General features: G+C 47.7%; 2 protein-coding genes across 4 annotated transcripts in view; one reads left to right on the forward strand and one right to left on the reverse strand.

The window, feature by feature from the left end:
* Positions 1–11,280, reverse strand: part of RNFT2 (ring finger protein, transmembrane 2) — a 50,731-nt gene extending 39,451 nt beyond the window's left edge. Inside the window, exons 1-4 of one of the 2 annotated variants that reach the window (XM_070399741.1) lie at positions 11,221–11,280; positions 8,713–8,891; positions 8,148–8,206; positions 3,748–4,226 (exon numbers count right to left, since the gene is read on the reverse strand). In XM_070399741.1, the coding sequence (XP_070255842.1) occupies positions 3,748–4,226; positions 8,148–8,206; positions 8,713–8,736 (562 nt within the window). In that variant the 5' untranslated portion in view covers positions 8,737–8,891; positions 11,221–11,280. Of the gene's footprint in view, positions 1–3,747; positions 4,227–8,147; positions 8,207–8,712; positions 8,892–11,016 lie in introns of both variants that reach the window. The other variant, XM_070399742.1, reaches the window with a different exon arrangement.
* Positions 11,281–11,531: 251 nt separating this feature from the next.
* On the forward strand, positions 11,532–26,782 carry SPRING1 (SREBF pathway regulator in golgi 1). 2 transcript variants are annotated; one of them, XM_070399441.1, is made up of 5 exons: positions 11,595–11,802; positions 20,142–20,298; positions 23,770–23,921; positions 24,310–24,423; positions 26,254–26,782. In XM_070399441.1, exons 1-5 carry the CDS (start codon positions 11,692–11,694, stop codon positions 26,335–26,337), a joined length of 618 nt encoding a protein of 205 aa, XP_070255542.1. In that variant the 5' UTR covers positions 11,595–11,691; the 3' UTR covers positions 26,338–26,782. The 2 variants fall into 2 exon arrangements, with proteins under 2 accessions (XP_070255543.1, XP_070255542.1); XM_070399442.1 differs by lacking the exon at positions 20,142–20,298 and having other exon boundaries at positions 11,532–11,802.
* The last annotated feature ends 457 nt before the right edge of the window (positions 26,783–27,239 follow it).

The raw sequence follows: 27,239 nt of genomic DNA on the forward strand, positions 1-27,239 counted from the left end.
GCGTGACAGGGGGCAGCGCCCAAACCCCCTGATCGCCCTGCAGCTCTGTGTGTGACAGGGGGTGGGGCCACAACCTCCCTATCTGCCCTGCTCTGTGCCTGATAGGGGGGAGCTCCCCAATCCCGATTGCCCTGCGGCTTTGTGTTTGACAGGGTGCAGTGCACCAATCCCCTGATCGGCCCTGCTCTGTGTGTGTGACAGGGTGCGGCGCCCCAACCCGCCCACCCCGCCCCACGGGCCCTGCTCTGTGTGTGACAGGGTAGAGCCATAACCTCTCCATTGGCCCTGCCCCGAGTGTGACAGTGGCGGCGCCCCAAACCCCTGATCGGCCCTGCTCTGTGGGTGATATAGGGTGGCGCCCCAACCCCCCTCCACGGGCCTTGCTCTGTGTGTGACAGGGTAGAGCCATAACCTATCCATCGGCCCTGCCCTGAGTGTGACAGGATGCGGCGCCCCAACCCCCTCCACGGGCCTTGCTCTGTGTGTGACAGGGTAGAGCCATAACCTATCCATCGGCCCTGCCCTGAGTGTGACAGGGTGCAGCGCCCCAACCCCCTTATCCGCCCTGCTCTGTGTGTGACAGGGGGCTGTGCCCCAACTCCCCTATTGGCTCTACTCTGTGAGTGACAGTGGGGAGCTCCTCAACCCCCTGATTGGCCCTGCTCTGTGCGTGACAGGGTATGGAGCCCCAACACCCCTGATCGGCCCTGCTCTGTGCGTGACAGGGGGTGGCGCTGCAACCTCCCCATAGACCCTGCCTTGAGTGTGACAGGGGGCGGTGCCCCAACCCCCCAATCGGCCCTACCCTGAGCATGACTGAGGGTGGCATCGCAACCTCCCGATCCGCCCTGCTCTGTGCATGATGGGGTGGCGCCCCAACTCCCCAATCGGCCCTGCTCTGAGCCTGACCAGGGGCTGCATCTAGGGATTGGGCCTGCCCTCTGCTACCCGGGAGCAGGCCTAAGCCAGCAGGTCGTTATCTCCCGAGGGGCCCCAGACTGCGAGAGGGCACAGGCCGGGCTGGGGGACCCGCCCCCCCCCCCCCCAGTGCACAAATTTTTGTGCACCGGGCCTCTAGTCTATATTATAAAAGGCCTGTGGCCCTAACGCCGTAATAACCAAAGACCAGCAGGGGTGGTAGGACTGGGTGATTTCACGCTCTGGGCTTCTAGTAATCTACACTAATAAAAGAGAAACATGGTAATTAGCGTACGACCGCTACCCTTTTCATTGGCTAATCAGTGAGTATATGCAAATTAACTGTCAGCCAAGATGGCGGCCGGCAGCCAGGCAGCTGGAAGCAAACATGAGGCTTGCTTGCTGCGGACTCCAACGTTCCCCGCCTCACTTGCCGGCCTCTGAGCTACAACTCTAAGCAACTATGTACTATGTTGCAAATAAGAAGATAAACAAAACCCCAGAAACCGGCTTTCATTCAGCCGGGCTTTAGCAACATTGTATTGATGTTTTCAGCAGCGAGGCCTCAGAGCTAAAGCTGGCCCAGAACAAAAAAAAAAAAAAGAAAACAAGGAGCAGTTGGAAGCTTTAGTCACTCGCCAGCCGGAAAACAGCCCTCAGCCCCTCACCTAGGCTGGCCAGGCACCCCAGTGGGGTCCCCCACCTTGATCCAGGACACCCTTCAGGGCAAACCAGCCAGCTCCCACCCGTGCACCAGGCCTCTATCCTATATAGTAAAAGGGTAATATGCCTCCTGGCACCGGGATCAGCGTGACAGGGGGCAGCGCCCAAACCCCCTGATCGCCCTGCGGCTCTGTGTGTGACAGGGGGCGGGGCCACAACCTCCCTATCTGCCCTGCTCTGTGCCTGATAGGGGGGAGCTCCCCAATCCCCTGATTGCCCTGCGGCTCTGTGTTTGACAGGGTGCAGCGCACCAACCCCCTGATCGGCCCTGCTCTGTGTGTGACAGGGTAGAGCCATAACCTCTTCATCGGCCCTGCCCCGAGTGTGACAGTGGTGGTGCCCAACCCCCTGATCGGCCCTGCTCTGTGGGTGATAGAGGGTGGTGCCCCAACCCCCCTCCACGAGCTTTGCTCTGTGCGTGACAGGGTAGAACCATAACCTCCCCATTGGCCCTGCCCTGAGTGTGACAGGGTGCAGCGCCCCAACCCCCTTATCCGCCCTGCTCTGTGTATGACAGGGGCCGGTGCCCCAACTCCCCTATCGGCCCTACTCTGTGAGTGACAGCGGGGAGCTCCTCAACCCCCTGATCGGCCCTGCTCTGTGCGTGACAGGGGGTGGTGCTGCAACCTCCCCATAGACCCTGCCTTGAGTGTGACAGTGGGCGGTGCCCCAATCCCCCAATCGGCCCTACCCTGAGCGTGACTGAGGGTGGCATCGCAACCTCCCGATCCGCCCTGCTCTGTGCATGACAGGGGGCGGCGCCCCAACTCCCCAATCGGCCCTGCTCTGAGCCCGACCAGGGGCTGCGCCTAGGGATTGGGCCTGCCCTCTGCCACCCAGAAGCAGGCCTAAGCCAGCAGGTCGTTATCTCCCGAGGGGTCCCACACTGCGAGAGGGCACAGGCCGGGTTGGGGGACCCCCCCCAAGTGCACAAATTTTTGTGCACTGGGCCTCTAGTCCTATATAATAAAAACCTAATATGCAAATTGTCCCCTGGGGTAGTAGTTCAACCAGGAGTTCAACTGCTTGCTATGACATGCGCTGACCACCAGAGGGCAGCGCGAAACATGGTGGCGTCAGCTACACAGCGCTGGCAGCGGGCAGCAGTGGAGGTGCTGCTGGCCCTGATGGACCCCGACAAGACAGGGACCGTGGTAGGTTGGTGGGGCAGGTGAGCAGATGGCGACCAGCAGTGGCAGCCAGTGGGGGAGGGGGGGCTGGGCCGCCGCTTGGGTCCCAGGTGCTCAGGGAGCTGGGCGGAGCCCCAGCCCCAATGGATCACCCCGCAGGCAGGATGGTGGAGCAGGTGAGGGGGCGGCGCCAGGCCAAGGCAGGGTGCCAGGTGGGGCTGCGGGGCTGCGAGGCTGGGGGTGCGAGCTGGGGCCCGATCTCTGCAGGCCACCCTGAGGGACCCATCCATGCACGAATTTGTGCACCGGGCCTCTAGTAATAAGAATAATGACAGTGTACCAGAGACCACTTATTGAATGTGAAGTATATGTCTGGTGCAAGGCTAATCACTTTATGAATCATTATCTTACTTCCTAATACTACTAACAATAAGGAGTATTTATTGAGCACTTGCTCTGTGCCAGATTCTTTGTTAAGTATTTTACGTATATTAATAAGAAAAATAATGAAAATAATAACCTATCCTTGCATAGCACTGTCCTAAGTGCTTTAAACATATTAATTCATTTAACCTCCTGCAATCTCATGAAGTATGTTGTACTATAACCCTCATTTTATGGATGAGGCACAGAGAAGTTAATAACGAATCCAGTGTCACAGAGCTAGGAAGGGGCAGAGCCTGAGTTCAGACCCAAGTAGTCTGAATTCCTTATTACTACACTCTATTCCTTCACACCAACCAACCGGCGAGGGAGCTCCTATCACAACCCCCACTGGACAGATGAGGAAACAGAGGCTCAGAAAAGGTGAGTGACTTGCCTGAAGTCACACAGCTAGTCTGCCAGGATTCGAACCCAGGACTGACTCAGAATCCCATACTCTTACTGCACGGTGAGGGCCTTTGCCGCCTTTCCCTGGCATTTGGGATGGAGAGCCCCTACCCGCAGCTGAAATCCCCGTGTCCCTGGGACTCACCAAGCTTATGCTGGAAGCACAGTTTGGTCAGGAGGATCAGGATGAAGGGCAGGCCTTTCTGGAGCCAGCAGACCACGGCCTTCAGCTCGGACAGGGCAGGGGCGGGAGTGCCCGGGTGCTCATCACCCGCTTCATCTGCGTGCGCTCGGTGGTCCCCGCCCACGTGCTGCAGCAGCGAGCTCCCACGGTGTCCTCCGTGGTGAAAGTGGTGGTGAGGCTGGCGGTGGTGGTAGGTGCTGCCCTCGCCCCGGCCTCCACCCTCCTCTCTGGACGCTGGCATCTGGAGGAACACGTCCCCACCGCTGGCAGAGGCCCCCAGCACCAGGCTGGATGGGAACGGGGCGGCGGGAAGGCTGCCTGTCGGGAGGCCGGAGAGGCCGGAGAAGAGCGCTGGCGGGGAGGCGGCTTCTGCCTTCAGACCCTCAAAGACGCCCCCTTCATTCACGCTCACCTCGGGGCTGAGTGCTTGGCTGCGATTTCTAGGCCAGAAGGGAAGAGAAAGCCCCACAAGTCAGACAGGTAGAAAGACAGTCACCCAGGGGAGACTGGGGGACAAATAACAGTATCAGTAATGTCCTAAGCTGAATTTTGCCTCCCCACAAACTCCTATGGTGAAGCCCTAACCCCCAGGACCGCAGAGTGTGACTGTAATTTGGAGGCAGGTACTTTGCAGAAGTGACTAATGAAATGAGGTCATTAGGGCAGGCCCTCATCCAATATGAACGGTGTCCTTGCACTGACACACAGAGGAGGGAGAATGATGTGAGGACATCTACAGGCGAAGGAGAGATGCCTCAGAAGAAAGCAACACTGATAGTATCTTCATCTCCCTGATCTCGAACTTCCAGCCTCCAGAACCGCGAGGAAACACATTTCTGTTGTTTAAGGCCCCCCCGTGTGCGGTACCTTGCCACAGCAGGCCTAGCAAACTCATTCAAATAATAACAGCAACAGGGCCATAATCTTTATTGAAAATTTACTACGTACCGGATAGTTTTTTAAGTGCTTTCCACTGATTAACTCATTAAATCTTCTTACCAACCCTGAGAATTAAGGTCCTAATAATACCCCCATTTGACAGATCAAGAAACTGAGGCACAGAGAGAGGAGGAGAAAGAGAGAGAATAACTTGTCCGAAGTTGCACAGATGGTCAGATAAAGAAGCGGAGGCTCAGAGAGATGAGCATGCCAGACACCCTGGATTATCTAGCCCCAAACTCCAATCTCACCGTGTGCCCTTCCCTCACTACCCAAGGCTTCCTACTGCAGGGCCTTTGCACAGGCTGTCCCTGCACTAGATGTCACCCTCGCCCTGACCCACCTCGGTACCTATGCTCATCTTCCTTGGTGGAGCCTGCCCGACCTACTCCCAGAAAATGACATCTCCTTACTCCTAGTTCTCATTGCATCCTGACCTCAGCTGCACGGGACTGATCACAAATCATCATTCACTGCTTACCTGTCTGTGGCTCTCAACCCTAGCTGCACGTTATAACCACTCAGGGGAGCTTTTGAAAAAACCTGGTACAGGTGCCTGGGACCCCGTGTTGTCCTACTGAACCAAAATCTCTGAGGGCGGGGCCTGGCCTCTCCTAGGTCTTCAGAGGTGATTCTCATGTGTAGTAAGCACTGAGGATAGCACTTTAGACTGGGCCCTTGCCATGAAGTCAAAGATCATGAATGTTTGCCCCCACTGTATATCTCTCCTACCCAGCACAATGCACCTGGTATGTAAAACATGCTCAAGAAACAGTGTTTGAAAGAATGAATGAATGAGCACACTAAAGGCTCTGACAAGGCCTGCAATTGGAAAAATTAATTACGCTTAAACTTAGTGTTTTCCAAACTTATTTCACCATGGAATTTTGTGTGTGTGTGTGTGTGTGTGTGTGTGTGTGTGTGTGTAAAACCTATGAATGTCTTAGAGCAGCGGTCACCAACCTTCTGGATCTCGCGGACCACCGGTTGGCGACTGCTGTCTTAGAGAACACCGGTGAAACCCAACGCGGGTAATGCTGGTCTGGAGAAATCTCAGGGTTGATTACTCTGGCTTCACAAACTTGACCGGGGATAAGTTATCACAAACCTGGTGCAAGGGAGGGGAGCTTGAAGATGGCTACCTGCTCCCCTACCACCTGGCGCATCCGCATGCTGCCTCCAAAATCCCAGGAAATGTGTGGTCCCTCTCCCTTGGGTTTGGCATGATAATAAAGATAATATTAATAATGACGACAACAACTGACACCATGGCTCTGATCCTCAAGGGGCCTCGAGCTTTTTCTGCACGTTAAGAAGCTAAGAACAACTGAGTCCTGCAGGTGCCCACCCTGGCCACATGGGGGCCACTCCCTCTCCCACCGCCCCACAAGGACCTGGAAAGTCTTCCTGGCCCCCTGAAGCTCACCAACACTGAGTTCACGGGGCTCATGGGATCTCTAGTGCAACCAGCGAAGACTCAATCCACCAAGCGGCTTTTTATAGCTGGGCTCTAGCATCCAGCCGAGATTTCAGCCTAAATGGGAAAGAATATTCCTTGGGGAGGCAGCGGCTCTACTTCTAACTTAACCACTTAAGGGCTAGTGTGGGAGGCAACCCAGGAGAGGAGTGGATCTGCCCAGCGAGGAGACCGCCAAAACGTGCTGGCTCAGTGCACAGACTCAGGGTGGGGGTGCGGGAGATAGCTGGCAAGTGGCCTGGGATCCCAATCTCAGCCCTGCCGCTTCCTGGCTGTGGGACTTCAGGTAATTCACTTCGACTCTCTGAGCCTCAGTTTCCTCATCTGTCAAAAAGTTGATAAAAATAGTCCGGACCCCATCAACGGCACAGTGTGAGTGCAACACACGGTGGCCATTCTTCCTCTGCCCCCAAAGATCTCATGGTTCACTCGAGAGCAGGCAGCCATTCTGTCTTCAGAGGCTGGAAAAGCTCCAACGGGCATGCTTATTATTTGGATGCTGTGTTTGTGTGTTTTCATATCCATTTGCTCCTTCATAAGAAACCCGAGTGTCATTACCTGCCATTTATGGGTGGAGAAATGGAGGCCTAGGGGTGAAGTCACGTTCCAAAGGCATCATAGGTGGGAAGGGGCTGAGCTGGGATTTGGCCAAGAGTCGTGTGATTTAAGGCCAGAGCTCTTCCCTGCAGAACAGGCAGGCTTGATGCAAAACTCAGGCCCAGTGCTGGGACTGGAGGGTACTCTGATTTTGCAGCCAATCTCCGAATTGCACGGGAACTGGAATGCGATCCCAGGGAGGAAAAGCTTGGGTGCCTGCTCATTGCATGCATGTGCTAGCATGTTGGGGGGGGGGGCAGAGGGGCAGGGTTCTGGGGCTGAGATACTGTCACAACCTGAGAACAGGTCCCATGGTGTGTTCTCTCTTGGGCTTAACTAGAGAAATCCTAGCTCAGGAGTGTTTTAACTGTGTTTTCATAGATTCTGTTTGTCTATCTGGCATCCGCTCATTACAGGGGCAAACTAACAGCCAAAGTTGTCTACAACTTCCTTGCAATCCAGAGCCCATATCCCCAGCCACCTCCTTGATCTAATGCTCACATATCCAGCCAATATTTCTCCTGCCCTGAGTCACCCAGGACCAGGCACCAGACAACCAGAGACCACCCTTTACCCAGAGCCCGCTGACATTGCTCAAAGTAGACAATGCTAAGCTGTTTCCTCTGCCCTGGCCTGATTTGTGTGGAAAACACAATAAAAGCTGTGGCCGATGTTTTCCCTTTGCTCCTTTCTGCCTCCTGGGCGACCCTGGTGCTTCCCCTGTGGCCCTACGTGGTGTAACATGTCCCCTTCTCTCGGGAAATGTAAGTAATAAAGATCTTCTTTCAATGGCATTAGCCTCTCCATGTTGTCATTCAGTCACCTCCATAAATTAAAATCTCATGGGTACAATCATTGATGCAATGAGTCAAGAGCATCACCTGTCACACAGGCTTTGAGAATTACCATAAGAGCAACAGCCAACAGTTATGCATTGTATAGGCCAGTGGTCGGCAAACTGCAGCTCGGCAAACCTCGGCTTGCGAGCCACATGTGGCTCTTTGACCCCTTCAGTGTGGCTCTTCCACAAAATACCGGCTCTTCCACAAAATACCGACTTCTGCGAATGGGCCACGAAGTTTCAATTGCACTGTATGTGCGTGCCCGCACGTGGTATTCTGTGGAAGAGCCACACTGAAGGGGCCAAAGAGCCGCATGTGGCTCGTGAGCCGCGGTTTGCCGACCACAGGTATAGGCCATCACTGTGCAAAGCAGTTTCTAATCAGATCTCCTCGGCTCCTCAAACAAGGAACCCTGAGATGCAGGTATTACTCAATACAGCTTTGAGCTGCCCCTGACCACTCGAAGCCCAGAGCCCACAGATGGAATGAAACCAGAAGATGCCTACCTTTCAGGTGGAACGTTATCCGTGTTACTGCTGTGGCGTCTCTGCATTTTCCTTAAGACCTGAAAGCCAACACATGGCATAAGCCAGAGTCTCCCAACATCCCCACTGCCTGTTAGACTGCCATGGTAATTACAAATAAGGACTACTCATATCTCATATCCCTAGAGCGCTCTGACATTTTCCAACCCTTGTTTCCACCTGCTATGCCATTCGACACTCAATCCTATTGAGGAAAGTGTTATCACCCCATTTCACAGATGAGGTTGTTGAGGCCCAGACGCGGAGGAAGTCCTCATGGGAGAGAGGAAAGCACTGAACTGTGCGGCAAAGGGGTGATGGATGAGGTGAAGTGAGCAGCGGACTGGCAGGAGAAGATGTGGATTCTAGACTGATGCTGCCCCTAACTTGCTGTCTGACTCTGGGCAAATCAGTCACCTCTCTGGGGACCCAGATTCCTCATCTGTTAAATGGGAGGGCGTGGAGTGGCTGAACCCAAAGCTGCTTTCCAGCGCTCACAATGGATAAAGCGGTAATGAATACGTGAATTCTCATGGAGACACGTCACCTTGTTTACTGTGAGGAGCCACATGGACTTCAGAATTCCATGCTGACGACACCTGAAGTGGGCATGCAGGGATCCTGACGGGGATGTGATCACTGGATTGCAGAGAAAGCAGGCCCCCCCTGCCTCGTCCTCTCCAGACAGATGCTCAAGTCAGGGGCGTTTATGAGAGACTCCAAACCCTGGGTGGAACAGAACACTTACATGAATAGTCCACGGATACCCCGAACCTCTGAATAATCTTGGAGCATCATGGGCTATAGCACATGATTCCATCTGCTCTAAATCTCTGATTAGCTTCTCACTGACCCCTCTTTAGGGCTCCTGAGAGTGGTCATGATCTCAATGCATTTTGTCCTATTGTGAAACTGAGTCCTAATTGGCGAATACAGAACATATGTTTTAGAACCCCCAATGGCTTTCCATTGCAATCAGAATACAATCCAACTTCAGTTCACAGCCAGCGGTTCTCAACCTGTGGGTCGTGACCCCGTTGGCGGTCGAACGACCCTTTCACAGGGGTCGCCGAAGACCATCCTGCGTATCAGATATTTACATGACGATTCATAACAGTAGCGATATGACAGTTATGAAGTAGCAACGAAAATAATCTTATGGTTGGGTCACAACATGAGGAACTGTATTTAAAGGGCCAGCAGGCTGAGAACCGCTGGCCTAAAGGTCCTAGCTTACCTGTTTCCAGCCACATTTCCCTCTACCCTCCCCTTCAGCCACAGGGACTTTCTGTTCGTCACACACGCCAGCTGTCCCTGCCTCAGGCCCTTTGAGTTTGCTGTTCCTTCTCCCTGGAATGATTTTCCTTGTGGCTAATTTCTTCAGGTTAAATGTCACCTCCTCCCAGAGGCCTTCTCCTCTAGACCTCCTGACCCACCAAACACTGTCCTGTTTAACCTTCTTCATAGCACGTATTAATTTACATGTTTGCTTACTTATTTATGATGTATCCCCTAGTACAGTGAAGGCGAACCTTTTGAGCTCGGCGTGTCAGCATTTTGAAAAACCCCAACTTAACTCGGGTGCCGCGTCACATATAGAAATTTTTTGATCTTTGCAACCATAGTAAAACAAAGACTTATATTTTTGATGTTTATTTTATATATTGAAATGCCATTTAACAAAGAAAAATCAACCAAAAAAATGAGTTCGGGTGTCATCTCTGACACGCGTGTCATAGGTTCACCATCACGGCCCTAGTAGAAGGATAAGTGCCACAAAAGCAGGGAGCCTGTCTACCTGGTTCCCCCCTCTACCTCAGCATCTAGAACACTGCGTGGCACAGAATAGCACTCAACAAGATTTATTCAATGAGTAAAACATCCATGGGTTTCTTGGTACCTTTTCCTGCATCCCTTGCTCCCTCCTAGACTTTTCACCCTAGAAGAGAAATAAAGGGTGTAGACGTCCCATGAATAGGTTTAGCCTCCTTGAATGTTTTTTGTATAACCAAATATGCTATCTGATTCTTTTAGTTCCGGCCACCATAATTGGCTGTTGAATGGCTTCCTCATCCTGGCCAGCTTTTTCAGGAGTCAGCATTGGTATTACTAGGGCCAATGATTAAAGAGAAATCCCACTAGCTAAGCCTTCTTTCTCTTTTGGAAACTCAGTTAAGAAATGGGTCAGTAGTTCCATTTTCATATATGAAGGAAAGCTCATTATGTAAGTATTTCTTAACTTTCACCCTAGCCAGTTTGGCTCAGTAGATAGAGCGTCCACCCTTGGACTGAAGGGTCCTGGGTTCGATTCTGGTCAAAGGCACATACCTTGGTTGCAGGTTCCCCGACTCTTGTTTGGGGTGCATGTAGGAGGCAACCAATCGATGTGTCTCTCTCACATCTGTTTTTCTGTCTGTCCCTTTCCCTTCCGTTCTCTCTAAAAATCAATGGAAAAATATCCTTGGGTGAGGATTAACCAAAAAAAAAAAATTCTCAACTTTCAGAACTTGCAATGTCAGCTTAATGTCCTCATCTGAAGATACCCCATCACCTGCATATCCTTGGGGAAAATAAAATATAGTATCCTAAAGCTTCCATCCACAAATCTGACCCAGCCTCCTAAATGAAATGCCCAAGATTCTGATTCCATATGCTTGCTTTTGCAGGGGCTCCAAATACTCTTTTGGATGCAGACCTTAATTATTCCAATATTGAAATCTGGAATAAATTTTTGCACGTGGGATGCATCGGAAAGAAACGCCTCTTAATCCTCTGCGGCACGCATCGTACTACTGCCCTATGAAGAATGACAATACAGGTCATTTTTAAAGTTAGGCCCCCACACCTTTACCTGACTGCAGCGAAATGCATGCAGGAGAGCATCTCCTGCGTTAATCGCATTGGAAGCTGGCAGGTGCACTGGGTACAATGCCGGGAGCGTTTTTCATTCCTGCAGCCAACGTTCAACGCAAAACGCCCTAGAGTCTACACGGACCATAGGAAAAAAAACACACACCAAAAAGCAAAAAACAAAACCAACGCTTTCTCTCTTTACCTGCCCAGACGATTCAGCAATCACAGCGGCATCATTCATGTCCTTCCCAGCCAATCATTCGTGCAGCCCTGGGAGCACGTGACTTTCGAGGGCTTCCGGCCTCTGACAGGATTCTCTCCAGGGTTGACTGGCTGGGCGCTAGGAGCCCGGCACAGCTACTCCCGCCGCACGCACATGATTGCCCGCCCCCTTTCCGGGATTCAGCCAATAGGAATTCGCATATCTGCAGGGACCAATGGCAATGAGGCCGAACGAGGCCCGGTGAAATCGCAAGGCTCGTGAAGGCGGGACTTAGGACGTGGTCACGTGAGGCGGCGCGGGGTGGCTGTCGGGAGCTGGCTGGGCTGAGGGCCGCGGGGCCGGCGCCCGGCGTGAGGAATGGGGCTGCCCCCCGCGTAGGGGCCATGCCGCCCGGGTTCCGGGCCTGCCCCGTTCCGCGCCCCGGCCGCCGCGCCCCGCGTCCGCGCCGGCATGGTGAACCTGGCGGCCATGGTGTGGCGCCGGCTCCTGCGGAAGCGGTGGGTGCTCGCCCTGGTCTTCGGGCTCTCGCTCGTCTACTTCCTCACCAGCACCTTCAAGCAGGTGAGTGGCCTCTCGCTGCCCCGCGTTTGCTCCGGGCGCCGCGCGCGGGCCGCTCTCCCGGCCGCCCGGCTCCCTCCCCACGTGGGGGAGCTGCCTGGCAGCCGCGCCGCTCCGGTGCCCGGGGAGGTGGGCCTTCCTGCCCAGGACCGAGGCCGGGCGGAGGGACCGCTCCGGCGGGGGTGATGGGTGAGAAGGCGCTGCTCGGCCAGCTCCGGGGCCTCGGACCCCGGGCTGTGGCCCCAGCTGGCGCCGGTGGTTATTACCCCAGTCGCCCCCGCCCGCTTCCTCCCTGCCCCGCCGGCGAGCCTTCTTCACCGCATCTTCGCGGCTGTCCTGGGGGCGGAGGGCGGCCCCGGGTGACAGCGGGAAACCGAGCCCCCGAGAGCAGCCAGCGGGGCCGGCAAGTAGCCGAGCTGCGGGGCCGGCGCTGCGTGTCCGCGTTCCGTTCAGCTCGGGGCGCGGTGGTCCCCCCGGGAGACTCGCCGTGGGGGCGTCCTTTCTGTGCATCGCGTGAGCGCAGTCTTCTCTCCGCCTCCCACCTCCTCAGATTGAACGCCACGTGCGAACTTAGGGAGACAAGGCAGGGCGCTTCATAGGAAGTGTTACCCAAAGCAGCAGCGGGGTGTGTTCAGAGTCCGACTTGAGCCTTAGGGTTTCTAGAAAGGGTGACCCGACCCCGAGGTGTTCTAGTTATCAAGAGACCCCCTTTTCACCCTCAAGGGGCAAGTTCATGCATAAAACATAGCAACGAGCGGGAAATAAATAAACGGTTTTGGTCACCCCCAAGTTTTAGCGGGTCGCGGGGGAGCCTGGAAAAGGGAAGGCAGGGAAGTGTAGGCAGACAGGCCCAGGGTTTAAGCGTCTATCGTTGACCGAGACATGTGGGTGACATTCACGGGAACTTAGGTGTTTTCTTTTTTTAAAAAAATATATATTTTATTGATTTTTTTTTTTTTACAGAGAGGAAGGGAGAGGGATAGAGAGTCAGAAACATGGATGAGAGAGAAACATCGACCAGCTGCCTCTTGCACACCCTCTACTGGGGATGTGCCTGCAACCAAGGTACATGCCCTTGATCTGAATCGAACCCGGGACCCTTCAGTCCGCAGGCCGATGCTCTGTCCACTGAGCCAAACCGGTCAGGGCTTAGGTGTTTTCTGCCACCTCCCAGGCAGCTTCTCGTGGTCACGTGCTGTCCCTTCTCTGGCTGGTGGGCCTCTGAGAGCTTCAAGTGAGCCAGAACTCAGACCTCGGCCTCCTCCCTACCTGGCCCAGGTGATCGCCGGCATCATTGCCCAAGTGCAAGCTGTATGTATGCTCTTGAGATCCCAGTTCATAACTCCAGTCTGGGCCTGTCCAGAAAACCCTAAATTTTATCATCTCCTGCCTCCACTGCGTCTCCTGAACTTACTTGTTTCTCCTAATTGTCACTGCTGCCACCTTAAGTCAGGCTGCCTTCATCCCTGTCTGGACCATGTGGTAGCCACCAGCAGGCCTGTGCTTCCTTTCTTGTCCTAGCAATGGGGGTGGTAAGTTTTTTGGGTTCTTGCTGCACTGGACAAGCTCCAGACTGTTCCAGGATCGTGGTGACTCTTTTATGTCACTTCAGGTCAGACTGAATGTGACTGCCTCAGGCCACACGAGGTGACACAATCTAAATGTCTTCCCCTTCGCCCATAGTCCTGCTTTATTTCCTTTGTGTTAGGAACTGGACATTTCTTGCTCATTTACTTGCTGATCTGTCCCTTCTAGAGTGTAATTTTCTTGAGAACAGAGAATTGTGTTCTTCATAGAATCCCAGCCCATAGAATTCTGCCAGGCCCTTCATGGGGACTCAAATATTGAAACAAATGAGTCTTTAAAAAAATATTTTTGTTGCTTTCAGAGAGAGAGAGAGAGAGAGAGAGAGAGAGAGAGAGAGAAGTTGATCAACTGCCTTCTGCACGCCCCACATTGAGGATGGAGCCTGCAACCCGGGCATATGCCTTGACCGGGAATCAAACCATGACCTTCTGGTTCATAGGTTGACACTGAGCCATGCTGGCCGGGCTGAGTCTTTTTAATTGGGATGACTTTTCTTTTCTTCTCAATCGGACACATTCCTACTGGTCAGATGCTGTCCATTCTGACCTCCTTTACAACCTCCTTTTAAGTACTCCAGTGCACCTTGTTCATTTTTGTAAAAAATACATCTTTATTGATTTTAAAGAGAGGGGGGAGAGAGAGAAAGAGAAACATCAGTCAGCTATCTCCTACATGCCCACCACGGGGATCAAGCCCACAACCCTGGCATGTGCCCTGACCAGGAATTGAACCTGGGACTTTCAGTTCATGGGACGACGCTCAACAGAGTCATTCTGGGCTGGTGCCTTGCTCATTTTTTAAAAATTACAGTGTTACAATGTGTCTTTTTAAAACCTGTAAATTATGACAGGGTTTAGATTTTTTTTTTTTGATGGGGGTGATGATTGTGATTTCTTTAAAACTATTGACAGAATTTTTGTTTTGCAGATTTTCCCCGCAGCCTAACAAAAACTAAGTAAAACAAACACTTGAGCTGTAACCTTCTATGCCTGCCAGTCAGCCCCTGCCAACCACTCAGTCAACTTTCTGTCTCTGTGAATTTGCCTATTCTGGACACTTCACATAAATGGACTCTTATAGTCTGTGGTCTTCTGTGTCTGGTTTCTTTCGGTTAGAAGCCTGTGTTTTCAGGATTCATCCATGTTGTAGCATGTGCTACTACTTCATTTTTGTGTCCGAATAATATTCCCTGGTATGCATCTACCATGTTTTGTTTTTTTCCATTTGTCAGTTGATGGACACTTCGGTTGTTTCTACCTTTTGGCTATTATAAATAATGCTATTATGTGCATCGGTGTACACGGTTTTGTTTGGAAATACGTTCTCAGTTCTCTTGGATTTGGTCCTAGGAATGGGATTGCTAGGTCATATGGTGACTTTATGTTTAACTTTTTGAAGAACTGCCAGACTGTTTTCAAAAGTGGTTGCACCATTTGCAGTGAACTTTTAAGAAGCTACTATGCTTGTCAAGATCTGACGTAGCATCAAAGAAGAGTGTCCATAGTTATCTGGAAAAGCCATTAAAATGCTCCTCCTATTTCCAACTGCACATCTGTGTGAGGTAGGTTTTCTTCAGGTGGTTCAGCCTGAACAACATACTGCAGCAGATTGAATGCAGGGGGTCATATGAGAATCCAGCTGTCTTCCTTTAAGCCAGACACTGAAAAGATCTGCAGAAATGTAAAAACATTTTCTCTTCTCACTAAATATCTTTACACAACAAAAATGGTTGACATGTAATAGTAATGGGTTCATTGTTATTGTTAAATGAATAAAAAATAATGTATTGAAAACACGTATTTTAGGAATTTGTTTTACTTTCCAATATGATAAATATCAATGGCTATAATTCTTATAAACCCACATATTGGGGGTCTTCAGTAATTTTTAGGAGTATGAACGATCCTTGGGACCAAAAACTTGTCTGACATTCTCCCTTATGCATGTTTGTGTGTGCTGCTCCTGCTTCGCTCTCCGCTGCAGTTTTGGTGTCTGCCACTCCGAACTAGGTGACTTGGGGGTCTGCTTCATTTGGCCTAGCCTCAGTGTCTTCATCTGGAACGTGGAGGTGGTGACAGGGAACAAGTGGGGTGGGAGAGGTTAGGATACGTTGAGAAGAGGATGTGGACAACTTCCCAGCTCCCTGGGATCTGAGCTCTGCTGCAGTGAGACCAGGCACTGCTGGAGTAGAGGTGGTGCTTGTGCCTAGAGAATCGTGGATTATCCTCTACTGCTTTGAATTCCTCATTTCTTTGGTTTTCATGTTAATTAATGCTTTGGGGGATAGTTTAAATTACAGAGATGGGAGTGCAGGAGAAATTAGTGACAATGGCAGGGATGCCACTGGGGGAGAGGATTGGGAACGGTGAGTGGTGCCAGGTGACTTGGGCACAGTTATTTAACAAATGTTCAGTGAGCACCAGCTGTGTTGCTAAGGCACTGTCTGCTGGATGATGGAGATACAGTGAAGAGCAAAGCAGAAAAGCCTTCCTCTCCAAGAGCCTCTGTTCTGCGGGGGTGGGTCGGGGGGAGAAGTGGCAAAAAAGCAAAGTTATTTCAGACAATGATGTATGATACGAAGGAAATGAGGCAAGATGCCATGATAGAGCGGCAGGGTGGGCCTAATGCTGCGTGTGTGAGCTGAGATGACAGAAATCCCAATCTTGGAGTCAGAAGGGTCCTTACTTGTAAGGAAATGGTCTTAGACTTGTTCAAGTGGAACAGTTTCTGAATATCTCAGGTATTTGCGTAACTCCTTGAAAACATTCATGCCTTCAGCTTGAAAGTAATTAACTATGTAAATTGGTGCCAAGTTAGATACTGTCTAAAGTAAAGTGTAATAAGTCATAAGAGGGAGTTGCTAATCTGTTTTTTGCTTTCCACTGATCAGCCCAGGGTAGAGGAGGAACACTACTAGCAGTCTCACCAACCAGAGGGAGTCACTGATGATACCTGGGCATATTTTCTTCTTCATTTTTCATATTTTTAAAATGTAATTTGGCATACTGTTTCTTTACTTTTCATATGTGCATTGTATCCATCTTTAAAAGTGCTTTTTAAGTACAGTTTTTTAATTAAAATTTTCCTTGATTAGGCCATATTGAGGCATTCACTCCCCAAATATTAGACGTTTTACTCGCCCCCCCCCTTTTTCTTTTGAGAAACAAGCAAATCTTTTAATAGCAATGCCTTCTGTTTAAGTGCTTGTCTACGTAAATGGAACATTTATCTCATTTGACCCTTATGATGACCCCTGAAAAATAGACAGGACAGTTATTAATATCCCCCCTTTAACACTCCGGTGTGGGGTGAATTTCCCGCCAAAATATAAGATGGCGCGGGCAATTATTTAGGTTTCCCGCGCAAAATCAGGGATTTTTATGATACCTATTACCCCAATGGGTATGAAACGGTTCGCATACGCAGGTAGGTATCTTTGTGAACGGCAAACAAACAAATATTTGGTAATACGCAGTTACAATCGGCCCGAGTTTACACGTTTCCCGCACTCCACCGCAAATCTATATGAACCGAGTTAAGACGGCTCCCGCGGAGTACGCGCAATTCACGCGAGCCGACTTAACTCGTTTCCCTCACTCCAAGTGTTAAAACTAGGTTAAGTAACATATGAGCAATGAAAGCATTTCTATAGCTCCTTAACAGTTTATGAAGAAAGTTCTTGTGAGCATGTTTGTTCCTTTTTGTTCCCGCTCTTTTCTTTGTATCCCAGTGTAGTCCCTGTGGACATTGGTGGTGGTTGGTTGCACTGATTTCTGAAACCTCTTTATCAACTGCTCTGAAGGCTCTTTGGGATTAGAGAACCTGGCTACTTTTGTCTCTATTTCCTTAATGCATTGTACCATCTTGAAATCTTTGAATGAATAAAAAAAGTGTGTATACACACACACACACACACACACACACACACGTGTAAAATTGAGACAACCTAATAGAGTAGGTGGAACACTTGGAGAAAGGTTTAAAAGTACTTATCCGATAAAGGAATCCGTCAGTGCCCCTTCACACCCTTTGCGTGACTAGACTTTCACACAAGTGAACATGTACTAATTCATTACCATTGCTATCTTACACAATCTCTGTACAATCTTTTTGATTGTACAGCTCTTATCTAATCCTTTTGGCAAGGTCTTGAATATTCATGTTTGGAAAATCAAGTGCTGGGAGAATTGCCTTCCTGTTTACCAGGAATGTAGTTATGTGGAAGAGGTCCTTCTGGGATGCACTTGTCCATGAACTCTTGTGTGTTTTTTTTCCCTCAGGAAGAATAACAGGATAGTTTGAGAGTAATGTTAAGAGCACTTTTAACCTTGTGAGAGCCAGTTTACTGTACTTTGACCAGCCTCTTAACAGTCCTTATGGCTGTTAATTTATCTAGGGTAGCATTTGACGCTCAGTTTAGTTTGCACGTAGCTTGATTATGCAGTTAACTGATAGGTCCCAGCAGAGCAGAGGAGTATGAATTCACAGGTAGTTAGGCAGTGTGCACCTAAGTGATTTGCCCTAGTTCCCAAGGCTTCTGCATTTAGCTCCTCTTCTTGCACCCGAAGAACACAGATGTTGTTTTTGCATAACCCATCCTGTTCCTGCTGGTGCCAGTTCTTTCCTTTAAAAGAAGCAGGAGGGAGGGGCAGAGTAGAAATGAAAGCCACCTTGAAGGATCGTTTCACACTAGTAATTTGAAGAACACAATCCAGTCCTGGTGAGGCGTGGTAAATTGTAAACACTATCTTATGTAAATGCTGGTAATATTACAATTGGTGTATGAATAACTTCAGGGAAGTTATTTGGCACTGTATGACATGACTACTTATAATAATTTGTAGAAGTACTATTTATTTATTTATTCAAGAGAATAAATAAAAACTACATTTCTATTGCATTGCTATCTGATAACAAAAGTCAAGAATGGGCTAAATGTTGATCTGTAGAGGATATGTTTACAAATTATGGCACATCAACATGATGGATTATTATGTAGCCTTAAAATGTGATTCTCGAGATAATGTAGCTGCTTGAATGGTTTACCATCTAATTAGTGTCAAGAAGCGCTGAATGCCAAGCATCCTCATTTGTAAGTGTAAATGTCAGGGTCAGAAGGCTAGAAGTTAATATGCAAAAATAGATAGCACTTTATGTAAGTGATGGGATTGTGGACAATTTTTGTCTTTAATGTTGGTAATTATGTTGTTGTGTTTTTTTGTTGTTGTTAATCCTCACCCCAGGATATTTTTCCACTGATTTTTAGAGAGAGTGGAAGGGAGTGGGAGAGACACACAGAAACATTGATGTGAGAGAGATACATTGATTGGTTGCCTCCCAACCAAGGCTGGAGATCAAGCCTGCAACTGAGGAACATGCCCCCCCCCTTTTTTTTTCTCAAAAAAAACTTTTATTTATTTTATTTTTTTATATTAAAATTCTGTATGCTTTATGTGCATTCATAAAAATTATTGTATAAGATTGGAGGTGTGGCCAACAGTTTTCTTTGGTTATTTTAGTATTATCATTACATTTTAGATATATACATAGAATAAATCAAGCACTTAGAATTAATATTAATTTGTTCACAATAAGAACATAATAGAATAAATGCAATCCCTTTTTAAATCTCCCCAAACATATTTCCTTTGTTTTCTCTCCACATACAACTAATATCTTTTTTTTATTTTATAATTTTTATTTCTTAAAGTATTACAAAGAGTATTACATATGTCTCCTTTTTTTTCCCCCCCTTGACATTCCCCCGCCCCGCCCCCCCCCCCCCCCCCCCCCCCCCCGTGTCTTGTGTCCATTGGTTAATCTTCTATGCATGCATGTAAGTCCTTCGGTTGATCTATTAATCCCCCCCCCCCCCCCCCCCAAACCCGCCCCAGGCTTCCCACTGTAGTTTGACAGTCTGTTCAATGTTGCTCTGCCGCATGCCCTTGACCACAATCGAGCTCAGGACCCTTCAATCCACGGGATAACACTCTATCCACTGAGCCAAATCGGCTAGGGCAGTGGTCGGCAAACTCATTAGTCAACAGAGCCAAATATCAACAGTACAACGATTGAAATTTCTTTTGAGAGCCAAATTGTTTAAACTTTAACCATATAGGTAGGCACATTGTTATTAACTTAATTGGGGTACTCCTAAGGCTTAGGAAGAGCCACACTCAAGGGGCCAAAGAGCCGCATGTGGCTCACGAGCCGCAGTTTGCCGACCACGGGGCTAGGGCAATTATGTTTTTTTTAAAATAAACTTTTTATTTTGGAATAATTATAGATTTACAGGAAACTTTCAAGGCTAGTAGAGCGCTTCTGTAGATCCCTTAGTGTCTCATATTGTTAATGATAATTATGTTTTTAAATAATGTTTTTATCATTTTAAAAACAAAAATATTCCAAAAATGCTAAAAGCTGTTAATCACTTATGTCCCTTCCATGTTAATAGCTTGTAGTATACCTTGCCATACTGTTATCTCAACTCTAACACTTTTATACCTATTTATAATGTGCACGTAATCAAGGGGCATTCATGTAAGAACTCCAGTTGTGAAGCATAGCATAGCCCTAATTTATTTTTCTGCATTTGATTTTGTGACTTTGGCTCAGATTTTGCTCATACCAGGGGAATGCAGATTCTTGTGCAAGCTTTTTAAAAATTGTGTCTGTTCTGTTGCTATTTCTATGAAAAAATTGGTGAAAAGATAAGAAATGATACTTTAATCTTTTCTTTTATGGTCTCTTTGTAGGAGGAGAGGGCAGTGAGAGATCGGAATCTCCTCCAGGTGCAAGACCATGATCAGCCCATTCTGTGGAAAGTGCAGTTTAATTTGGGCAATAGCAGTCGGCCCAGCAACCAGTGCCGGAATTCCATCCAAGGGAAGCACCTCATCACCGACGAACTAGGTAAGGCTGGCTTCCTTCTCCTCCTTCAGTCAGTGAAGTGCTCTGGTGCCACCATTCCTAGGGTTTTTAAGTAAGGATTGTATATGTGCCTTTTCCCTTCGTGCTCATTTCCAACATTTCTCATGTCTTCTTTGTCTTTCAGACCTAACTCATTGTTCAAGGTTCCCCTCAGCATCAGAGAAGCTTGTTTTGATAATTCTAACTCTGAAACTCCTTGTGCCTATAACTTAGAGTTTTAGCATTTTATCACACATCAGTGCCTCTGCTACTTCCTGCCAATCTCTTTACAGCTCACCCGTCTTTTCTTCTCATCTTGGTCAATTCTATAGAATAGGAGCTCAGTTTTCTTCGGTAACTTGAATAATAATTGGTACTTAGGAAATGCATTTGTTAATGACTGATTGGGTAATCTCAAGTGAATTATAAGCACATTCAAAATGTGTTACTCTTACAGTTAAAATAGTTGTCTGTTTTGGTACTTTCTCTCAGACTTTTCTGTTTCCTTTTAGACAGAAAGGTGATTCCTGTGCTGGTGAGGTAGTTGGATTAGACAGCTGCTATAGTTCTTACAACTCTAATCTGGCTCAGTCTTCCCAAAGCGAGACTCCCACTAATCCTCAGCCTGCTTTAATTGAGCTCTTTATATGTGCTGGGCACTGGGTGAAAGCTTTCCTTGACTATCCCATTTGATTTTGGCAATAGTCCCACGAGGTCCAGCTATTGCTATAATACCTATAAAGGTGTTGTCACTTTGTAGGTGAAGACACAGGCACTGAGAGGTTAAGGAACTCAAGGAAAAAGCAGATAACATTGCAAATAACCTGTGTTTTATTTTTAACAGAATAAAGTTACTTCCACAAGATGAAACAGCTAGTCAGCAGGCAGACATGGGACTAGGACTGAACTTGGAGTTTAGTGTTTTTTTCTCTTATAAACTGTTTTTTTGGTGTTTTTTTTTTGTTTTTTTTTTTTATGACACTTATAGTGAGAAAACATGTCATCTATGCCTTGGCTTTAATATTTAATATTAGGTTATGAATGACAGTTTGTCATTTTGTAGCTAGCCAAAGAATAATTTTCCTCTGATTATTTCGAGTGAGACAAAGATTCTCAGATTTATTAAGTAAAAAGTTCCAAGAATCAAGCAATTAAAAATTCAAGAGCCATAGATTATATTTTACCTCCATGAGTGTGGGCGAAGGGAGAAACAGTTTAATGAAGAAAACTTGCAGGAATTGATGCCTTTTAGGAAGCAGATGTCACAATGAATATTGCCAGGGTAACACCTTATTAAATAAGACAACCAATTAGAATTTCAGACTTTCAAAGGTTAGAAGTTAATTTCTCAGTCAATAGCAACACACTCTGCGGTTGTGACCTTACAGAATTCCTTGTTGGAAATGATGTTTGCATGCTTAGATTTATGATGGAAAAGGTGAAATCTTGGTGAGCTTTCTTTCACCAGAAATTAGAAAGACCTGTGGTTTCAAGGCTGCTGGCAGTTAGCACTGGGGAGAGAAAGAAGGCCTGATGTTGACACTGAGAATGTGGAAAAGAGAAAAGGGCAGAAAGATAATTTCAACAAGTGGAGTGTAGGTCACATTATATTTTACAACTTCCTGACCCAGAAGTGGTAAAATTGCTGTGTATTTATCATTTGGGGCAGAATTTCAAGAAACATTTTGGCTTACTTGGATTTTTTTGTTTGTTTGTATATTTATAATCCTTGTAATCCCAGAAACATTTGTGATGGCATTGGAATCATCATCATCATATTCATTCTCTCTCTCTCTCTCTCTCTCTCTCTCTCTCTCTGTTAATCCTCACCCGAGGATATTTTCCCATTGATTTTTTTAAGGAGAGTGGAAAAGAGAGGGAAAAACGGAGAGAAACATCGATGTGAGAGAAACACATTGATTGGTTGCCTCCTGCACGAGCCCCAACCAGGGCCCGGGCCAGGGAGGAAACTGCAACCAAGGTACATGCCCTCGACTGGAATCAAACCCGGGACCCTTTGGTCCGCAGGCCGATGCTCTAGCCACTGAGCCAAACCGGCTAGGGCTGGAATCATCCTCTCTTAATTTAAAGACAGAATGGCACAGTTAAAGTAACGAAAAGCACCAGTTCCCAGGTAAGCCCCAGTTTTCCAAGTGTGAGTGAGGGCTCTTTTAGTTTCTTCCATTGTGTTCCTGGTGCTTCCTACATTTGCACAGACTTTGTTTTCCAGAGTAGTTTCTGAAAACAGCAGTATACTTCACCAAGTCTCATTCTCTGAGGGTTAAGAAGCTGGGGAATTTGGATGGACAGCTGCTCTGACCTGTGGGCCTGGGCATATACCTGTGGGCTTGTGTGTGCATCTGTGAGCTGTGTGTACATCTGGGAGTTTCCCAAGGGCCAAGTGGTGTCCCTCATCCACTTCTTCTCACATACCTCGTTCCCACTCCCAGAAAGATGTAGAGAAATGTCTGTTTAGCAACTCTGAACAATAAATTAACTTTTGCAAGGTGATTCATTCCTTAAAGTTGAGCATGGATTGGCTGGGTTGGAGGGAGTGTGTGTATAGAGATGATGGGATTTATTTATTATTTTATATTTTTAAAATATATTTTAATTGATTTCAGAGAGGAAGGGAGAGAGAGAGTCATTGATCAGCTGCCTCCTGCACCGCGACCCCCCCTCCCCCCCCGGGGGATCTAGCCCACAACCCAGGCATGTGCCCTGACTGAGAATCGAACCGGTTCATAGGTCGACACTCAACCACTCAGCCATGCTGGCTGGGAGAGATGATGGGATTTATGAGGAGTGGAGGGAATTAGGAGGATTTTTCTTTCTTGGGTATTAGAGGATTCCCTTTTCCCAATACTGAGAGGTAATTGAACACTTGGTATGTATACTTGAAAACAGCCTAAATCAGTTTGTAAAAGTGAGGTGTAACTACAATTAAAAAAAAAATCTTCCAAACCATTTAATAAATGGCAAGCATTTAAAAGATACTTGCGAAAAGGAGGGGGCAGGTGTTTGTTTTTTTATCTAGAAGGATTTCACTTTTGGGAATTAATGCCTTGGCTTTTTCTATTTTTAGATTTTTGTATTGAAAAAATGGCATTTTTCTGCAGGTGTAGATGAAAAAATGGCTTTTCCCCCTAGATTAGAATAGGAAAACACAGGCGTGACCTCACATGGAGAGTAAATCAAACACGCAGCAGCAGAATAACAGGTTGTGTTAGGTAGGTAAGGCTGGAGCCTACTTCTAATGTGGGAACTCATGTTTTTAAAGGACGGCATGTAAGAAGCAAGCCCTCATCACATAGTGTCTGATTCTCCTACCTCTTTGGTGCTTAGGATTCTCTAGACTCCAGATTCTGTCTCTGATCTTTGCATACAGTGCATGCGTTGCTGAGTCCAGATCATGGCTGGTAGTGAGTTGGGATCCCTGCTGGTTTAATACTCAGGGTAGTCTCTGACTTGCAGGATACGTTTGTGAAAGGAAGGACTTGCTGGTGAATGGCTGCTGTAATGTCAACGTCCCGGGCACCAAGCAGTACTGCTGTGATGGCTGCTTGACCAACGGCTGCTGCAGCGCTTACGAGCACTGCGTTTCCTGCTGCCTGCAGCCCAACAAGGTATGGAGAGCTGCTCCTTGTTCTGCATCTGCTCGCCTCTCTCTGCCTTTATTTTATGATGAGCATTGGGTTCTTCTGAAAATAGAACTTAGAAGGGAGCTTTGTAGGTGTCAGGAGTTACTGCTGTGAAGTAGCCTTTGTCTCCAAGGAAGGAGGTGGTTCCCAGTGACTTGAATGGTTCTTTTGCAGACTGGGCCATTGTTTTGCTAATCAGATATCTGATGAATTAGATACCAGTGCTCTTTCCCCTTGGAGCTGGCTGCCTCCCTCACTCTTACCCCCACCCCCACCCCGTCAGCAGTCTTCTAGTTTAGGAGAAATATCCAAGGTTACTTTTTGTGCTGCTGAGTCTGGAATTTATTATAGGTACTAACTTTTGTTTCCATAGCAACTTCTCCTGGAGCGCTTCCTCAACCGGGCAGCTGTGGCCTTCCAGAACCTCTTCATGGCAGTGGAGGATCACTTTGAATTGTGTTTGGCTAAATGCAGGACCTCATCCCAGGTCAGAAGCTCTGATGTTTCTAGCTGGGGGTTGAGTGGGTAGGAGGATGGGTGGGTGGGAAAGTATGATCATGGAGGTATGATTATGATATGTCATAGGATATGAGTGATAATGGAGAAGAGATTCAAATGAAGCTTTGGTGGAATGAGTGTTTAGAATGTCAGCATGAGATTTATACAAGTCAGAGAAGTAAAATGTTTATATTAAATCAAGGTCTAATCAACTTGCATCTCCCCATCTGATTGGCATGTCTATACTTTTAAGTGGGAGCCTAAAATTATTTTTTAAATCTGGGTGGAATCTTAATAGTCCAGTTTCTGAGAGAAGTTCCTTTGTCAGAACTGAGGCTTTTCAGCAACCACTCATTGAGAGTAAATAGTAATTTGTTCTGGGACAGAGTTATGGTTTATTTTAGGATTCAAGGGGAAGGGGCAGGTGGTGTTTAAAAATACATGCGTAATGTGTCGGTCGTCAAGCTCGATACTCATCAGCATGCTGTCATTACATGCTTTGCTCTTTGGGCACTGAACATCGCACCTGCTGCTGAAAGCGTCTGGAAGTCCATCACTGTGGCCTTGGCTCTCAGCTTTTGTGGTTGGGCTGTTGTGGGGCTGTCTTTTTAAAAAATCACCGACGTGTTTGTTATACAAGCACGCTTCTTCTGGCCTCTATTCATGGTGTCTCCAATATTGTACTGGCTTCGTCTGAGATAACTGACTCATTTGTCATTTTCTAGAACTCTTGTACTCTTTGCCAGATGTCTGTCTGTAGTCCACCTTTTGATTTTACGCCACTTTTTATGTCTCTGGTCTGCTCTTAGAGCACCCAGCATCATCGGGTAAATGTTTCAGGGATTATAATGAGCATCTGAAAACATGAAGAAATTCCTGGTGGGCTTGTTTTGTTGGAAGAGCTTTCCACTTGAATGGGCCTTAAAGGAAATGTGGAGGAAGGCTGAACACGTGACTTACTTTGATTCAGATTCTCTCTCATTCCGAGAGTTGCCAGAAAAGTCAAAATATTTTCTTTCTTTAACTGATAAAACCCAGAAGTTATTTCCAGTTGTGAGTGAAGATGCTAAATTTTCTGTCTTTTTATTATAAAGAGATATTTCCTAGTTGGCAATTTGTTTATATAGCAGTATCCCAAGAAAGAGAAGCTTTTGGCTACACGTCTGCAAATTGGATTAGTACTTACAGTGTAGATGTTTAGTATTGGTCTTGGGCTAATTAATGAACTCTAGACTAGCCAAAAACTCAAGTTGCCTGTATGAAAACAAATTGCTGAAAAATTAGCCATTGGGGTGTTTGTTTTAAATCACACTTCCTATTTCTCAGCCAAATAAGGCTTGTCTGATATTGTGGGATTTGGCCCAAGTGCCAAACCCAGAGATACATAAAACTTTATGAAAGCGATTTGAAATGTATCTCCTCCATATTTTCAGGGTTCAGTACCAGCGACTAAATTTCTGTGAAGCACAGAGTCAGGTTCAAAACACCCTTTGGACCTTAATCTAATATAAAATAATTTGAGAAAAACTAGTTGTCCTGAGTTGCAGTGAGGTTGTTAGAAACTCACTTGTGTACATAAAAAGAAACAGTCATGCAGTGATGTTATGTCCATTTTCATGATCTTCATTGGCATTCTGCGTTGAGCATTCGCCTTTGTTCCAGAAAGTGCCTGGGAGCCTGCTAGTGACATTTGGAGATGGATGTGGCCAGGCTCCTGCAGGGAGTGCCTGACAGCAGCCCGCTTGGACTTCGGCAGCTCTGAAGGGAGGTGTGTGGGACTGCTCTCTCACGGAGCTCTTGTCTTCCCTTTTGCCAACAGAGTGTGCAGCACGAGAACACCTATAGGGATCCCATAGCAAAGTATTGCTATGGAGAGAGCCCTCCCGAGCTCTTCCCAGCGTGATGGGCGCAGTGATGGGCACAGAAGACTTTCCAAGCGCATGCGGCTAAAGCACTTAGTCTGAAGCCAGGCTCAGCGGTCACTAGTCCCTTGGAAGAAGAGAGTTGTCGTGCGGAAACCTTGGCTTTGACCACTTCTTGGGCTGTACTCTTTGGGCTGCACTCCCCGCCCGGCTTCACCAGATGGGACTGATCTATAAAGCAGCTTGGAAACACCAGCGGATCACATTTGAAAAAGACCAAACTGCAGGCGACCTTGCGGAGGGATTGGTGCTGTGGGCACCTCCACCATTGCAGCTGCTCGGGGTCCCAGGGTCACTCACAGGGTTCATCGGGGCCCTTCACTGTACAGTTATTTATTGGATTTCTTTGTAGTAGTGGGAAAATTATAATGTTTTATATTGAAGAATGCCTTGCCTTGATAGTTGAATATATTCAAGGAAACTGTTGTGGTGGTTGTTTTCTTATGTTCTTTAGTTTCATGAGTTAAATCATCCCTTCACCCAGATAAAGTGGCCTCTTAGAACATGCATGTTCTCTCCAGGTAGTTATTTTGGTTTTGTTTTATTTTTTTGTTTTATTTTTTTAAATATATTTTATTGATTTTTTTTTTTACAGAGAGGAAGGGAGAGAGATAGAGAGTTAGAAACATCGATGAGAGAGAAACATCGACCAGCTGCCTCCTGCACATCTCCCACTGGGGATGTGCCCGCAACCCAGGTACATGCCCTTGACCGGAATCAAACCCGGGACCTTTCAGTCCACAGGCTGACGCGCTATCCACTGAGCCAAACCGGTTTCGGCTGGTTTTGTTTTAACAGCATCTTCAGGAGTGGGCCCTGAACACCGTATGCTGACATCTAAAACTGTCTGAGATCTCAAAGATACTGTTCCATTCTCATCTAG

This window comes from Myotis yumanensis, unplaced genomic scaffold (assembly GCF_028538775.1).
Source record: "Myotis yumanensis isolate MYYU_CA2020_CCGP unplaced genomic scaffold, mMyoYum1.0.hap1 SCAF_19, whole genome shotgun sequence".
Classification (NCBI taxonomy): domain Eukaryota; kingdom Metazoa; phylum Chordata; class Mammalia; order Chiroptera; family Vespertilionidae; genus Myotis; species Myotis yumanensis.